Source organism: Asterias rubens, chromosome 13 (assembly GCF_902459465.1).
Source record: "Asterias rubens chromosome 13, eAstRub1.3, whole genome shotgun sequence".
In the NCBI taxonomy this organism is placed as follows: domain Eukaryota; kingdom Metazoa; phylum Echinodermata; class Asteroidea; order Forcipulatida; family Asteriidae; genus Asterias; species Asterias rubens.
Genome location: NC_047074.1, coordinates 14,864,411 through 14,882,040, shown reverse-complemented (window position 1 = coordinate 14,882,040; position 17,630 = coordinate 14,864,411). Strand labels below are relative to the sequence as shown.

At 38.5% G+C, this 17,630-nt stretch overlaps 2 protein-coding genes across 3 annotated transcripts; one reads left to right on the top strand and one right to left on the bottom strand.

The window, feature by feature from the left end:
- The first annotated feature begins 658 nt into the window (after nucleotides 1-658).
- Nucleotides 659-7,471, top strand: LOC117298395 (noelin-like). The gene is made up of 7 exons (XM_033781642.1): nucleotides 659-754; nucleotides 1,329-1,437; nucleotides 1,831-1,992; nucleotides 2,842-3,111; nucleotides 3,319-3,538; nucleotides 4,451-4,568; nucleotides 5,165-7,471. Exons 2-7 carry the CDS (start codon nucleotides 1,357-1,359, stop codon nucleotides 5,877-5,879), a joined length of 1,566 nt encoding a protein of 521 aa, XP_033637533.1. The 5' UTR covers nucleotides 659-754; nucleotides 1,329-1,356; the 3' UTR covers nucleotides 5,880-7,471.
- LOC117298394 (noelin-like) lies at nucleotides 6,975-15,777 on the bottom strand. 2 transcript variants are annotated; one of them, XM_033781641.1, is made up of 7 exons: nucleotides 15,489-15,777; nucleotides 15,114-15,222; nucleotides 12,388-12,582; nucleotides 11,776-12,045; nucleotides 10,909-11,134; nucleotides 10,287-10,404; nucleotides 6,975-9,626 (listed from the first exon to the last, which is right to left on the bottom strand). In XM_033781641.1, exons 2-7 carry the CDS (start codon nucleotides 15,189-15,191, stop codon nucleotides 8,882-8,884), a joined length of 1,632 nt encoding a protein of 543 aa, XP_033637532.1. In that variant the 5' UTR covers nucleotides 15,192-15,222; nucleotides 15,489-15,777; the 3' UTR covers nucleotides 6,975-8,881. The 2 variants fall into 2 exon arrangements, with proteins under 2 accessions (XP_033637532.1, XP_033637530.1); XM_033781639.1 differs by having other exon boundaries at nucleotides 15,114-15,227; nucleotides 15,489-15,776.
- Nucleotides 15,778-17,630: the final 1,853 nt, after the last annotated feature.

The following is a 17,630-nucleotide window of genomic DNA, read 5'->3' as shown; positions in this document are numbered from 1 at the left end:
CTCGTGTATCGAACACAAAAATGAGTATAACAACTCGAAAGGAGACTATCCTTTTCAATCAAATCAAGTAAAAGTTAAACCGTTGCGGTACCAGTTGCTAGCACACAATAATCGAACTGCATCTACTGGTTGTGGGTTCGAATCCAACCCGGGTGACTTGCATGTGGATTTGTTTCGCAGAACTCGGGGTAAGTATATTATAAAGTGCCTAATACATGCTAAAAGCAAATTATATTCTTTATCCCCAAAGCAACACCAACGTCTTAATCGTGAAATAACAAAGCAATTGATAAATAAAATAAATTAAACATTAGAAAAAAAATGTTTGCAAAATAATTATAAATAGGCCTAACTAGAATTACTTGTTAGAATTAAACATTAAAACTAAGATACATTTGGGTTGTGATGCTTAATTGACCGCAATGATTCTAGAGTATCTATAAATGACGCATACTTCATATTATAGTCTCCATTATTTTGTATTCCTTCTTTTTTAGAATTTGTTTTCTGTTATATGAAGAATGTTTTGATATCAACTTAGATATGGTTTGACCTTTGACCTTTGTCCATTCGTCTTATTTGCATAGAATGGGAACATATTTAAACGTCATTAAACACTAGCTCCGATTTCACATCGGGATCCAGGTGCCATCGTCATTGTGTAATCTTCACAGCAAGTAACCACAAGAGAGCCACACGGCGTTCAACTAAAGCTCACTCGCTACCACCAATTGAACTACTTGATCGTCAGAAAGTAAGTATAGCTGTTTCATTCATTGTTTTATCCAACTCTACAATCTAGAGGGACCTTTTTGACTTTGAATAATGACTTTGAACATTACTGGATGCTGCTGAGTAGTCAAAGATCTGAAAAGTATCGGCCTAATTCATTTAGTTATCTGCTTATAGCTAGGTAAATAATGTTGCCCTTGAGCTGCACAGGTGTACAGCCTTGAGGACAGAGGATCGATGTCCTCAAACATTCGGGCAAAAAAAGCAGGACAAATAATGACCACAGCAATTAACAAGACACAAATTGACAGAGAAAGCAAAATACTACTATATTCCTTTGGTAGTATGTTTCCCTATGTGTGTTTGCCCCCCCCCCCCCCACCCCCAACACCAAGCCAATCGATGACACTTGACGCACATGTTCAGTTGGTGTTCAATGCATTTGTTAAGTAATGAAACTTTAAGAAATGTTGTTGAACCAAAGTTGCTGCCAGTGTGGCTAATAATAAACTAGCAAATGAACTTTACTGGTAATGTTTAATCGAATTTTTGCCTATTCCTTATTTCTACTGATGTATCGTTGTATGACCAATCAGGTATAAAACGAGACCTGCATTCCCAGATATGGCTGATGGAAATCCACTCATGTTTATGACCGGTGCTGTTATTCTGTTGCTGATGCTACCCGCTGTGATCATGGCGCAGGTAAGGCAAACCCATGACATGTCTAGTGTTGTCACGATTCCCGTGACGTCATTGCCCTCTGTGTTACGTCAGTTTGTTGGTTATATCTCCTTTTCTAACATCTGTAAAAATGCAGACAGTAGCGAAGCAAAGGTTGAGGCTGTATTGATGGAATGGTATTGGAGGGCCCGGAAACCTGACTAAGAGGGCGCTTGATTCAATTTGAATATCAAAATAATTACTTATGAGAATTAACTAACAAGTTTTTTCAACCCGAAAAGAACGAGGCATAATTATTACCCATCACAGTTGTAAGAATAACATTGGAGTGTATTGTAATTTGGTTTTGTTGATACAGTTTTTTGGTTTTTGACGACAAGTGGTTATGGGCTTTCAAACGTACTCTTTCAACAGACGCAACCATCGGCCGAACCTACCACGTCTGGCTTCGAAGTGACTGGGGAGCGAGGCGGGGACGGTACCTGCCGCTGTACGGTCAAGTCACCCACGCTCGTACTCTGCTCTGACTACGAGACACGGACAACACATCAGAAGCTGAAAAACATTAAAAACCAGGTGTGTGCGTTTTTTATAAAACCTGTTTAAACTTGAACTGCTGGTACCCAATCAACGAAGGTTTTCACCTAGATGCTTGCGAGGTTTTGTACAATCATTGACGTGGGACAAAATGTAGACCATAGTCGTCACGTACAAATTATGGAGCTGTCATTTCTTTTTCCTCGGTCGAATACACCACGTACTATAAACGAGAACAATAACCTGGGGAAACTGCTTTCGATGTTATTACCACCAAATTGATGTAATTGTCAGTGATATTATTGAATAGAGGCATTCTTATTCTTATTTATTCTTATTTATATTTTGTTTTTCAGTTTCAATTAGGTTCAATGTTTGGGAAATTTAATTTAACCTTACTTATTCCTTTATTTAATTCTGTTTTTTATTTTCCTTACTTCTTGCTTTTTTATAATTATTTTTTTCCCCGTTATTGTTCTGTCTTGTGCTATTGTAACTTGTTTGTTGTACCTTGTATTGGTCGAATAAATAATAATAATAATAATAAAAATCATTTCGCATTATTGTGTCAATTAACAACTTTGTTTTGATGTTCTTTCGGTCGAGTGAACTCGGCAAACTCTCACAAGGGGTTATAACAATCAAGCTCGCAACAGCCAATCTTTCGCATACAAACACTAGAACGTCTATGATTATGAATTGCATTTTGCAGAAATAAATAAATTGTGATTCAGTAATTTTAATCATTATGACTTTATATTAGTAATTTTAGTCATTTGGTGGTTAGCTTGGTAGGATTCGAACCCACAACTTTATGATTGCAAATCATAAAGTTTTACCACTGGACCACAGAAGTGTTCTAACTCTACCCTAATTTATTCATATCAGATTAACAACTTGACTGCTGACGTCACCAGCCTCTTCGAAATAGTCAACTTACAGTCGGAGCTCACCAGGACCTTTGAGTCTGATCTCTCTGACGTCACTACAACCTTTAACCTCATAGAGGGTGGGCAATTACTGGTGACCCGTACTGAGATAGAGGGGATGCGACGGAATGTTCGTAACATGGCGTCTGCTCTGTATACACTGCGTGAGTGGCAGGGGGTCCGATCAGACGAGACACAAGTTGGGAGAATCGAAATCATAATGAGTGAAGTAAGACTTGTTTTTTAATTGAGCGCCAGACTATTTGTTTTAGTCGGGGCGGAAGCCATTTCTTACCCATTCTTCGTATACGACTTAACGAACGCCAACAGTCATATTTGCAATGATGTCGTATTACATTTTGTGCTTATCCCCCCCCCCAAAAAAAAAAAAAAAAAAACTTCTTTCCAATAATGTTTGAACACTTTATCCTTTCAGGTTTCGAACGTCAGTAAAGTAATAGACGGACTGATAGAGATTGATACCAGCGAGGATTTGGCTGGTATGCAGCGTCGAGTCACTGAGTTATCCAATCAGTTGAGAACGTGTAATGCGAAAGAGAGTGAGTCAGTTGGCACGGCAGTCCCAGACACGGAAGACTCTGCTGAAAAGGACCGTCAGAAGGATCCAGAATTATGGCCGAAAACAACCATACAAAGTAAGGCCGCGTGAGAATCAGGCTTTGTCTGGGGTCAGAGTGCAGAAACACATTTTTTTAAGATGAGCCTAGTCAACTCCGGTCATAGCCGGTGTCCCATGACATTCTGTCCACTGAGATTCTGTCCCCGTAGATTTAATGTCCCGCATCTGGGAAATAGCATTGACTGATGGATGCTGATTCAACAGAGGGCGCTATCAGATGGAGTTTGTACACAGTTTGCCGTTTGGGGGTGCCTCTAGAGGACAATCTCCTGCCACTGACCGTGATATTCTTCATGACACACATATACATCGTCAATGATGTCACAAACTGACACCCTGTGTGCAAACAAAATTTGTTAAAGGCAGTGGATACAATTGGTAATTACTCAAAATAATTATTACCATAAAACGTTATTTGGTAACGAGTAATGGGTAGCTGTTGATAGTATAAAACATTGTGAGAAACGGCTCCCTCTGAAGTAACGTAGTTTTCGAGAAAGAAGTAATTTTCCACGAATTTGATTTCGAGACCTTTGTTTTAGAATTCGAGGTCTCGAAATCAAACATCTGAAAGCACACAACTTCGAGTGACAAGGGTGTTTTTTCCTCTCACAGTTATCTCGCAACTCCGACGACCAAACGAGCTCAAATTTTCACAGGCTTGTTATTTTATGCATATGTTGAGGTACACCAAGTGAGAAGACTGGTCTTTGACAATAACCAATAGTGTCCAGTGTCTTTAAGTTTTAAGTTTTGTACGTGTTTTAAAAGCGTTCAACTTCAGACTCTTCTTAAGACTCCACTTATTCTTGTTTTCTTTTTCTGCGTACGTTAAACGTGGCGTTGGTAGTGAATTGTTTTTTGTTTTGCCTTAACAAGTTTTTTGTATTAAGTCTGTTGATTAAAACAAAACTGGTTCCTGTTGCAGATAGTTGTGGTAAATTGGTATCCATCTCGGAGCCATATACACTGAGAGGGAACCTTGGGAGCAACGGTGCATGGATGAGAGATCCGGTGGTTAGTCCGGACTTTGTCTGTTATCACAGGTACGTCAAAGATACAGACCCATGAGTATGACTTCGTGATTCGGAATCGGGCTAAATTCTGACATGGGCGGTCGTGTGATTATAGTGTTAGGGTAGAAAATGGAAAGTTAGGACGGTTTGACTCGAAAGTAAACACCTTGTAAAAAGTCAAATCTCTGTATAAACAAAACTCTATGTTTGTTTAGATTTTGCATTACTCATAATATAATCTACTGGTCACCGTGTCCAGTGGTTTAACTGCATGACTTGCAATCATGAGGTTGAGGGTTCGAATACTACCAAGCTAACCATTGATTGAAATTATTTGTCTAATGAGTCAAAATGTCGTCAAGTTTCTGAATTAAAAATGTCGTGTTATGCAATTCACAATTATCGACATTAAGCCAATGTTTGTTTGAGAGAGATTGACTGTTACCAGCTTAGTGTTTATATATCCCTTTGTGGGAGTTTCCCCGAGTTCCCTTGATGGGAAGATCATTCAAACAAACAAACAAACAAACAAGCCAAGGAATATACAAAATTAACTTGTTCGCTCTCTATATAATAGAATATCATAAATTCAAACGTAATCCTGATTTATTCTCCCTTGTCACCAGCTTCACGGATCCAGTACAAGACAAACAATTTAGCGTCAGTATCAACGTGGGTGAATTCCAGAAAGGAGAAAGTCAACCGATAGAGGGCGACATTCTACATCACATTATAGAAGCTGCCGTTTATAATGGATCGCTGTTTGCATACTCGACAAAAACTGAACGGGTCCGGAATCATCGTAGAAACGGCTACGAGTATGCAAAGTTCCAAAACATAACAAGGATTGGGTGGACTTCCCAGTCACCTTCAATCCCAATTTTTCACCCGGGAAGTTCATTCGTGCGTGAGATTCCATCTGAAACACCCCATGATCGCTTCGCTTACACCGGTCCAAGTGCCGCTCCGAAGATGGATTTAACCGTAGATGAATCTGGACTGTGGCTGATATACAGTAATGCACAGGAGATGCTGGTTGTTAGTAAAGTGGATGAAGAAACCTTGGAGTTTGAGCGTACAGTGGTGAGTTCCTACCCGAAGAATCGCTTGGGTAACTGTTTCATCATCTGCAAGAAGGTATACTGTCTGAACGGTGCCACGAGTTATGACTCTAGGGTGGCTTTCTTCATGGACTCTGATAGTGGCTTCGAAGGATTCGTCAATGTCCCTTTCATCATCAAGTACGGGAGCCTATCATCCATTGAGTATAACCCACGTGACCAGCTGCTGTATGGCTGGGACAACGGCCATGCTGTGGTCTACAGTCTTACCTTCGAGTAAAGCCCATTCGAGTAAAGCCCGTTCGAGTTCCACAGAGACACAGGCCAAGGTGTCAGACATGTTGAATACTCTTAAGTCCTAGGCTGGGTTTATACAAGTTTAAGTTCTCATTAGATTAATATTATCATGCTCCGCTGCTTCGAAACATGCTTGAAGACAAGTAGCCTACACAATAGAGACCTTCAAAATAATGCTGTATAATTTCTGCGCTTAAGTTCTGCTATGGCAACCATTAATATTGATCTTTGTCTTTGTGTTTTAAATTTAATTGGATACTAAGAAGCCTTAGGTGGCAGCAGACTTACCAGGTAAATTGTCATTTATTACGTAGTTCTGAGCGTGCGCACATTACTGAGACAACGGATTTACCCAAAGTCTGCTGCCACCTATCGACCCAAAAGACCTCAATTGTAGTGAAGATTGTTACCTACAACAACAAAAACGAAAATGCTATTCATGTTTAGTTAAAACTCACAAGGGGACATAATTAGGAAGTCGCTTCTGCTTAGAATCATACTGCAGCTTTCGATAGTTTTGAGAAACATTACACTTTGAAGCAATGTGGTTGTTTTGTTATCCAGAATTTGAATCTGATAGACAGTTCATTATGTGATGTTGTATTCCAGTTACGGCTTTGTCTTCCTGTGTGGACATAATCGATCCAGATTTCTCTGGCAATATCTCAAAAATCGACAACCTCTCTTGAAATGTAAATGTTCACATGTTTTGAAAAATATTGTTTTGGTAATTCCATTCGCCGCCAGAAGAAAGGCATGGAAGGCTCTTCGCCTTCCTAACAGGCAAACAAAGCATCCTGTGAAGTTTGGACGGATTCAATAAAATGGCTTCTGGAAATATATTAGTATTGGAATCACAATGTTGTTGCTAGATATATCCCCCAAAAATGTCCAAACTCCATTTATAGACTAATACCATCCGATGACTCATGAATGACGTAACAGATGAATGGAACAAATTACGTTGATAACAAACCAAGTTGCCAGAACAGCCGATTTTCACCTCGTTTCAAGAGCAATAATAATTATATGCAAGATGACACATCCAAACGGAGAACATAATACTAAATACAAGATGTGTGTCAGAAAGTTTTATTCATCTAGACATACCTACAACTACTACATACGAATGGTTACAATCACCAACATTTTCTTAAGCCGTATTAAAACATCACTATGTAAGACATGGTTACGTGAAAATCGTTGCTTTTAGGTTTTTGTGGGTTTGGTTTGGTTTTGTTACAGATGATTGCGAACGCAGGGTGGCGCACTACATTCTTGACTAATTAATAACTTTAAAAACTTGTTCAATATTGCAGTGTAATTGTTTGCTATTATTGCCGATTTTGTGTTATATAAATTCACAATTTTTATCTAAAGGACTTATATAACTTGCATGATTACTTCAAGCTTAAAACTATACTATTGTTTAGTACCGATGTGTACCACAGTTAATGGCCATTTTTTGAAACTCAATATATCAAAAACTCGATCTTTTGAAACGAAATGTTCTAATGTTTGTGTGTCTTTATACATCTACATTTATATGGGATTTAAACAATCAAACGGTTCCGACCGAGAATAAAGTTTGGACTTGAAGTTCTGCGTTGGTTTCCGATTCAAGTTGACATATTATTATTATTTATAACATTTGTACCAACTTGATATTACTATTAAAAGCAAAGCAGCTTTAAAAACTAACTGATATCCAATCTGCAGCATTATATACATACTTAAAAGACAATGTTTGCTGTGTTTGCTCTTACATTAAAAGACAACCTTACACACTTAAAGGACAATGTTTGCTGTGTTTGCTCTTACATTAAAAGACAACCTTACACACTTAAAGGACAATGTTTGCTGTGTTTGCTCTTACATTAAAAGACAACCTTACACACTTAAAGGACAATGTTTGCTGTGTTTGCTCTATTATTAAAATACAATATACCTTTAACATACTAAACAATACAATATTTGGGTGTGTTTGCTCTAACATTAAAAGACAAATACCTTTAACTTTGCTGTGTTTACCGTGCATAACATACATACTAAAGAAAAAGACAATGTTTGCTGTGTTTTTAAAGTGCTCTAACATTAAAATACAACAAACCTGATACAAAGAGACAATACTATTATGTGTTGCTGCAACGCGCTCTAACAAACACACCAATCCTTATACATACTAAAGAGACAATATTTTGTTGTTGTTGCTACTTGCTCTAACATTAAAACACACCAAACCTTACAGATACCAAAATGACAACATTTGTTGTGTTAGTCACTTGCTCTTATGTTAAAAAACACAAATTCTTCAATACATATTAAAAGACAGTATTAATTGGTTGTGTTTGCCCAAAACACACAAATCCTTATACACACTAGAGACAATCATTGCCGTGTTTACTAAACGTGCTCTAACATTAAAGTACACATCTAAAAACGTGAAGATGCCAGACTGTTGCTGTCCTGCCCCATTGAGAAGAGACATTGTAAGTATTTTCTTTATTAAGTACAAATGATTGGTATTAAACGTCTAGTCAACTTCTTTAGTTAAGCTTTGGATCTTCTACGACCTGTATACTTCTCCTTAAACCAAACATACTTCCAAAGTAGGGCCCATGATCAAAGTGTAAAAAATTGCATTATTTTAATCTGCTTGATGCAATGACAACAAATCAATGCAACTTGCATTTTCCTGATAAAAGTTGTGTTCACTTTCTTATCAACTTATTAATTTGATTTGATTTGAAATGGCTTATTAAAAAACATAGACCATCGGTTGATGCATTTTATGGTTTGAGTGGGAAATTACCTCTCTCTCAAAAACTATGTTACTTCAGCGGGAGCCGTTTCTTGCAATTTTATCAACAGCTCTCCATCTCTTATTATCAAGTTAGTTTTGTATATTGCCAACAATTAGTTTGAGTAATTACCAATAGTGTCCAGGGCCTTTAAGCTTATGTCTGTGTGGAACTCAAGCGGGCTTTACTCGAATGTAAGACTGTAGACCACAGCATGGCCGTTGTCCCAGCCATACAGCAGCTGGTCACGTGGGTTATACTCAATCGATGATAGGCTCCCGTACTTGATGATGAAAGGGACATTGACGAATCCTTCGAAGCCACTGTCAGTGTCCATGAAGAAAGCCACCCTAGAGTCGTACCTAGTGACACTGATAAGACAGTAGACCTTCTTACAGATGATGAAACAGTTCCCAACACGGTTCTTCGGGTAGGCGCTCTCCACTGTACGCTCAAACTCCAGAGTTTCTTCATCTACTTTACTAACGACCAGCATCTCCAGATCGCTACCGTACATCACCCAAAGTCCACTTTCATCTACGCTCAGGTCCATCTTCGGAACATCATTAGGGCCGATGTAAGGTTGTCGATCGAGGGGTGTATCTGACGAAGTGTTTCGTGAAATCACCTCGTCATCTGGAGAGATGGTGATGTTATTGGAGTCGGGTGGTGAGTTCCAAGTGATCTTAGACAGTGTCTTGTCTGTCCTTTCTCGCGTCCGTGTGTAATAGCTACCATAATAATAATCATCGATACGCTCTTGATATTGAACTCTTTCCTCCGAGTAAGCAAAGAGGGAGCCATTATAGATGATCGCCTCTTCGATGTGTTGGAGAGCTTCTCCTTCAATTGAATTGGTTTTAGACCTCTGGAAGGCACCCACATTCATACTACCTCCAAACGGAGCAGTTTGACTTGAGACACCATACCTGCAAAAATATGGAAATTGATGTTAAAATAAGTGTGTTTGACACACCTCAGTTTGACAGCATCCCTGGGGAGACATATTTTGTTATTTCCTCTGTACAAACTTGCTTATGGAGCACCCCACAGTCTTTAGAATTTCCTTCTTGTGATCTGTTTTCTGATTTGTTCACAGTCTCCATAAGGTAGTGAATAATTAGAAATCACACAGCTCTGTTGCATTCCCTGTTAGGAGTTTCATTTGTTCTGTACAGTTATCCTATTCTTCAGGACTGTAAATAACACTGTGTGGACGTGTGTTAGTCCACATGGTGTTTAATCCCTACATTGTGTTGACTTGTGTTGCTCTCAGGTGCACACTTCGTAGCGTAAAAACACTTACATAGGGGGTTCTTAAACTGAACTGTTTTCCTATTTTTTCTGTTTCTTTTTGATTAGTTCACTATTCACATCACAAAGGGGGCGCTGTAACCAGTTGCTGTAACCAGTTAAAATAATGCGAGTATTGCTTGGTAGGCACGCTCGATTTCTTGGCGCAAATGTCATGCAAATCCTAAGTATTAAGCCCCACTGGTTTCAGCTAACAAAACAAACATGGGTGATTCGAATCGCGGTAATTAAACCATGTTCACTTCACATTCGTTGTGTGTCACTTCCCTACTTACCTGTGATAATACACATTGCTTGGATTCACTAGCGGGTCCCTGACCCACACTCCATGTTGATCCAAATTTCCTCGTACAGTGTAGGGCTCTGAAATGGAGACTAGTCTCCCGCAGCTATCTGTGGTGAGGAGAGATGGATACCACACACTTGTTATGCATTTTGTGAAGTATGTAATTACAGATGTAGACTTGTTTTCAGACGTTGGTCTAATTTCATCCTTGCAACACATGCAGATAATGTAATCAATGCAGTAGCAAAGAAACCAACGGAAACAACAACTTTGAGAGAAATTTAATTTTTTGTATGTGGGAGAAAAATCCAAGAAAAAAAAATATTCTGTTAATGGACATCTCAGAAAAGCGAGGTTACACTGTAATAGCCAAGAACCCAACGGAGCGAAAAAGAGAAAGACAGATTCAGTTTAAGACGTGGGAGGGGAAAACCCAATCCACATAGTACCCCCTGTTGGTTTTGAACCGGGGTCCTATAGAGGTTGAAGCTGTTATGAATAAAACCATTACGCCAACCCGGCCACTTGCGGGTCTTAGTCTCCCCCTCGACACTCTGGTCTTGACCATACAACACTGTCGGGCACTTGTTAAGTGGCAGAAAATACTGAACCTTGTTTTGCCTTCTCTGGCCAATTCTCTGGCAGTGTTTGATCACCGTCTGAACCCTGGTCGGTACCGGGACTCACAGTCGCTGTTCCCACGGCAGGAGGAGGCTGGCCAGCGTTGCATGTCCGAAGCTGACCAGACAACTCAGTGATTCGCTGCTGCAAACCGCCTAGACCATGACTGTTATCAAGCTCTATCATGGTATCCACAACAGTGCTGATGTTTGAAACCTTTGGTTAAGCAACATGAATGAAACAAACTAATCATTTGAAACGAAACATTTATTCACATGAAACCAATGTCTCGAGTTCAGTCACAAAATGAGGTGTGAACAAAAACCAAAAGCAATGCAGAAAACCCTTAAACTGCGAAAAGAAATTTCTTATGACTGTTGTATGAATTGTTTTTAAAGGGAATCAAACTGCGTGATTAAGCTTAACATAATGTGTTTTGTTCAAAGTTCACACTCCTATATCTTTCCGTACCATTACTAAACTAATTGTGTTATTATAATACTGATGTTACCCTCCACAGGGTTATGGGGTGTGTTCCAGTTTCTGAGAAACGTACACTACAATACAATACAAAACAGTAAATAAACAATCTGTTCTCCTTTTCCATTACGTCTCTTTAGTTATTAATACTAACTTAAAGCATGGTCCATACTTCGTGCGAAAGCGAAACATTGTGTGTCACAAACTAAATTTAATTCGCAACCAACAATTCGAATTGCAGTTGACTGGTGGGTAACCCCTGCGAAACATTCGCTGCAAAAAAAAAACACGTGACGTCAAAATTCGCATCTCTTTTTGTTATTCTCATTCTCAGGGAGTATGAACCGGGCTTTAAGTTTCTACTCTTCAATATTTACATCTCTCATAATGGCCCGAATTCTCCCTAATTGTACAGCATCAGATGCGATCCCTTGCCACTGCTGCAGTGTATACAGCGCAGAAGCCATACTACGAACATTCTGGCGTACGCCCTCAATCTCAGTCCGGGTGACTAGAAGCTGTCCACCCTCCATGAGGGTGAATTTCTCGGTAGCTTCGTCTAGGTTGTCCTGGAAGGTAGCGATGAGGTCTGATTGCCATGTTGACTTCTCGTATAGTTGACCAACCTCAAGTGTCAGGTTAGTTATCTATTCATAACCAAAACAAGTGAGAACCTGTTATTCTGTTTTAACTAATAATTCGGAATTTAGATCAAATTTCATTTGAATATTTTAGTAATTATTTGAGGTATATTCCACTTCAAGTTCACAGAGGTACGTTTTCGCAGCTGCAAGATTGTAACAAATAATGGTTTCTGCTTTTGGCCAGTGGTGACCAATGCATTCGAAACACTTCTGGTTACGGATAAACTCTGATAAGAAAATGTTTGAACAATTTCTAAATAGGATGAAAAACAAATCCAACGGGAACGATGCATAAGAAATATTCAATTCAACGTTAGGAGATATTTATGAAATCCAAAGTCTTACCCAATGTCGAATCTCCAGTAGTTTCTCCGAGTTGTTTTGTGTTTGATAGTCCGTACATACTACGGGAATGGGTGTTTGGATCGAGCAACGACAGGGGGCTTCTCCTGGTCGATCCCCGGTCAGGTGGTAGTTAGTCACGTGGTCAGTCATGTAAGGTGCGGGGTCTGTTGTTGATTGTGGTCCTTCAGGTGTTGTCTGTAAGGAAAACACGGTTATTATCATTATTAATTCATGTGTCATTTTTAATAATATTTTTCTTTCTTCTTTTCTTTTCTATTTCTTTCATTTCTTCACTTGTTCGTTATTCATTCTTTTAACAATAGGACATTTGTAACGTATTTCTTGTATTTGTTTAAGTTTTAATGATATTTGTTAGAAATTTATGATGGAAAGGTGCACGGGTCATGGTAGTAAGAAACATGATTTGTTATTTTGTTTTGTCTGCTTGCTTGCTTGCTTGTTGCTGCTTTTGGTTTTTTATTTTTTCCTTCTTTTCTTTTAAGGGCATATATTGATGCTGTATGTGAGAAGGTATTATTCAAGCCGGGAACCTATAACAAAAGAGGACAATAGGGTCCACGGTTCGGGAAAGGTCCACAGTTGGAAATTGTGTAAAAAAAACAAAGGGAGCTATTGCAAAAAAAAGGCTTAATTAACGAATGAGGGATAATAGGAAGTCCATGGGCTAAAGTTTGTGTAAAAATGTCTACAAAGTAGTTGAAACAGAAAACATGACAAAAGGATCCAAGTGTTTTGAAAAAAATATATATCTTCCCTTCCCACTTCCGTTTATACCAAAACAAATATAAACGTCGAAAAAAAAAGGTCAAATAGCAACGTGGCTGTGTTTGTGGAAAGTGTATCATGCATCTACAGAAGGATTGCCTGCTATGAAAAATTCCCCGAATGAGAAATGGTGGGCTCCTTTGTTTACTTTTGGTATTAATCCAAACATATATAACCACAAAAACTTACTTGGTAAAAAACACTGTTGAGAGCTGTTGATACTAAAATCAATGTTGAAAATGCAAGTAGCGGGTTTTTTTTCAGAGAAAGGGGTAATTTTTTTTATTAAAAAAATGAATCTTATGAAGGTTTCAGGCATGAATCCTTTCTCAGACGTATGAAAGCATAGTTCTTTGCAACTTGTTTTCATTCTTCGATTGAGTCCAAAGTTCCACATGTTTGTTGACACACATGCCGGGATATTCCAAGGGAGGATGCTGGTCTTTGTCATTTTACCAAAAGTATATAACCCTGCCTTTAAGCAACTATGAACATACAGAACACGTTTACTTGGTATACATAATGATATGTATTGAATAGAGTGTGTATTGTGTAAAGCTATTCACATTGGGAACGTACCCGACGTATCCTCCAGGCAAAGGTGCTGAGGTGAAGTTTGTTTATCAAGAGTCTGCTCAAACGGAGCCCTGCTTTACAAACTAAAAATGGTTGTATTGGTCATGATCAATGCTGGATTGTGTGGGACATGGATCTATGAAGGTTAACCCGGTTACTGCACGAGCGCACCCTCCCAGACACGGACAGAGGGCACGGGGTGCAGTAATAATAATAATTTATTGAACTTATATTGCGCTCTGTCCAGGACCAGCCTGTTCGAGAGCGCATTAACAAAAACACCATACCAGTAAGAAAGTTAATATTATGAAAATTAATCCATCCGAAAACAATCAAAATGCGTAAATTACAGCAAAAATCCATAAAAAAGTTACAGCAAATAACAATTAGTAAAATTTACATCAAACAAACAAAACAGATTTAGATTTAAAAGTAACTCGATGGATAGACCTAGTTTTGACTTGACAAAGATAACTAGTCCTAGTTTTGACTTGACAAAGCACTAGGATTCATTCTAAGATGGGTTTTCATTGTCAATATTTATGTTCACTTGTTTGGTGACATCACACTTCGCTTAGCAGTTTAGATTAGTATACAGTTTAAGATCAAACCCAACGTTTCGATCAGTATGTCTGCATTTGAATAAACGTTGATCGTTTTTCGGCTTTAATTGAAGAACAAAAATGTTTCTGTTGTTACCATTAATTTAACAAGGAGTCAGTTATGCTAAAGGGTGTGTAGATTTACGTTTTTACAGTAAACATTATTTGTTTTAAAATATTCAAATTAATTATTAGACAAAACATCGTGTTAGCTATGGTTGGAATGTCATCGCTGGGTAATTTCCTCTAAAGTCGCTATTTATATTGAATTTAAAAACAAGAAAATCAACATTTTATTCGAAAGCAGCAGCTGCAAGTTAACTTAACTATCAGCCCCACAAATATACTACAAACGCATCTCAGTGTCTTATGATAATTTGCATATACCAAGCACATTCTGACATAACTTCTCCTGTCGGTGGTTCTGTTGTTGATTTCTTTGTATTATTTTATATAAAAAGTGTACCCATTGTTTGAATGTGTTAAGCGGTACAAAACATCGGCGCGGAGAGTGGGGCGTTGGTCACAATTTCATTGTCGAGGTGCAGCCCCCTTTTCGACATTTCAGCTCGAGCTCCCCGCACCACTCTCACAATTCCAATGTAAGTTTGATTTCTATTATTAGCCCCTCAGCTCATTAACATAATAATTTAATTATTTTTAATAAGCATTTGTTGCGCCTAATAAGAGATGTTCAAGAAACAAAACAATACATGTATATCTGATATATTGTCCCTGCCGCTGTATAATTAGTATAATTACCCGTGCATTGGCGGAATGGAGCAAATTGGCTGATACTGCTAGCAACGCCATCATCTTGAAGGCTTTCATCGCCGCCATGTTGAAACAAAACACAGTTGTCACAATTCTGCTGTTCTGAAACAGAAACAGTATAACAACGTATGAACAATAAATTCGTTCCACTTTGGTACACTCTACAATCATTGAAAAACAAACCAAATATTAAGCATCAGTCACATTCTCGTGAAGATAAAAACGAACTGTTAGGGATTTGTTGTGCGGGGTTGCTGTTGGCGTAGTTTCACATCGTCATTTTAGAGTAAATTTCAATCTCGCGAAATGAATTGTTCCCATTTGCACACGCAATATTAAACCACCATTCCCCTGTATACTTACCTTATATTAAGGATGCACTCTGTTGAGCCACTGTCGATTTGCTTGAAGTCGTAAAACCGCCACAAATGTCGGGTCGTTCGGTTCGAAAATGCTTATGTATAGAATTCGTGTCACCGTGCAACATTCCCATGCATCTAATTAAAGATTGCGTGCTAACAAAAATCCCCTTTTTGGAAAATGTTCTTTTCACTGAGGTCGGTGAGGATTCTCCGCGTCAAAAGCCTTGAATCAAGTCGGATCCTAGGTTTGGGATAAACAATGTACATAATAACGTCATATTGGGATTGACGCCTAGTATCTGGAACTGAGTTGTGCCCTATTTGCATGCAATGCTAAGACCCCACTCCCCCCCCCCCCCCAACCCCAACCCCTTTTGTTTACCTACCTTTTAAGTTTCATACGTCATTTTGAGATTAGGATTTTAGTCTCTGAAACTGAATTGTGCACACAATGCTTAAATAAGTCGGATTTACTCGCTAGATGTACTTTTAAAGAAGGTTACATTGTTTGATTTTTTCTAACAAGCACTTTATGTCATCCACCATACATAAACTGACAAACCTGAAGAACTTCGAGATCGATCGGCCATTTGGGTCAGGAGAGAATAGTAAAACCCGATTACACATGACATCATCATTTTAAAAAAGTAATAACACGCTCGCTAAAGGATTTGGACACTTTCTGAACAGAACAAAAATTAAAATTCACAGATTTAAAAATAACTTACAGGGTTTAGGTGGAAGTCAATGTAATGGTGAAAGACTTCCCTTGAAACATTATTCCATGAAATGCTTTACTTTGTGAGAAAACATTAAAACAATTATCAGTTCTCGATAAAAAAAATCCAGAAACGGCGAACGAAACGTGCAGAAACAAGGGTGGGTTTTCCCTCTATTTTCTCCCGATTCCGATGACCGATTGAGCCTAAATTTTCACAGGTTTGTTATTATTTTTATATATAAGTTGTGATACACGAAGTGTGGCCTTTTGACAATACTATTCACCGATGTTGTGCGATTGCTTTAACGGGAAATTAATTTTATTTATTTATCATCAAATATAACATTTCAGTGGGTGTTTTCTACATCATCATATTTAGACCGTTGTTTACGTGATGTCCACGATGTTTCCAATATCCTGATGTAGGCCTAGCCACTCGTAAACTACCAAGGCAACAGCCATAGGACCGACTTGCCTATAGTCTTCCTGCTAAGTCGAAATTAATGAAGTTCGTGTTATTACATTAGCTGTGTACAATGGACAGCAAATATTGCGTGCTTGAAAATATCCCCTCGTTGGAAAATACTGTACATTATTGTTTAATGTTATTTTCACTGTGATCGGTGAGCCTAATAATTATTCCGCGTCAAGGTTGGTTAGACTTGAATCAAGATCCCTTGTTCTGACGGTAATTGCATTCCATTCGTTTCACAATTACTGTTTTTTTTTGTTATCAATCTGTCTGTTTATTGATGTAAACGTTGTAGTGTTTTGTCTGAATCAAGGCCAGTTCAAATTTCCCCAGTGTGGGATTTTGAAGTTCTTATCTTATTATTATCTTAGCGAGGCTTATTTGTGTGGATCATTGTATCCTACCCTAAAAACATCTTCAATGACCAATATCTATAAATAAAGGATTTGAGGCACTGCATGGTGAGGTATAAAATTATATAATTATTTGGTTGGCGGTAACACCATGTGTGTATTTACTTGCCAGGTAGAGTTTGTTCTTATAGACAACTGTCTTGTTTTGCTAAATTCTACCACCGCGGAGTAGATTGTTCGGATGTTTGGGAGACTTCTCAATTCTGAAAAGAACTGTCCTGCCTACCCGGGCGGATGGTATAGCTGGGACAACTACTTTAGCTTTAAATCTTGATTAACTGTACTACCGCCGAGTCAGTTCTTAAATTGATCTCGACGTTTCGACTAGCTTGCCCTAGTCATCGTCAGGACATAATATATAATATGGAAAAGTTTGCGGTAACACCATGTAATGACTATCTCTAATGAGTTGGGGTGGTTCTGAAAAGAACTGTTGGTTTCAACTCGACGTTTCGATCAGTATGCTCTGGTCGTCTTCTGGAGAAAAGCTTTCTCCGACGATCAGAGCATCATACTGATACGTCGAAACATTAAGTT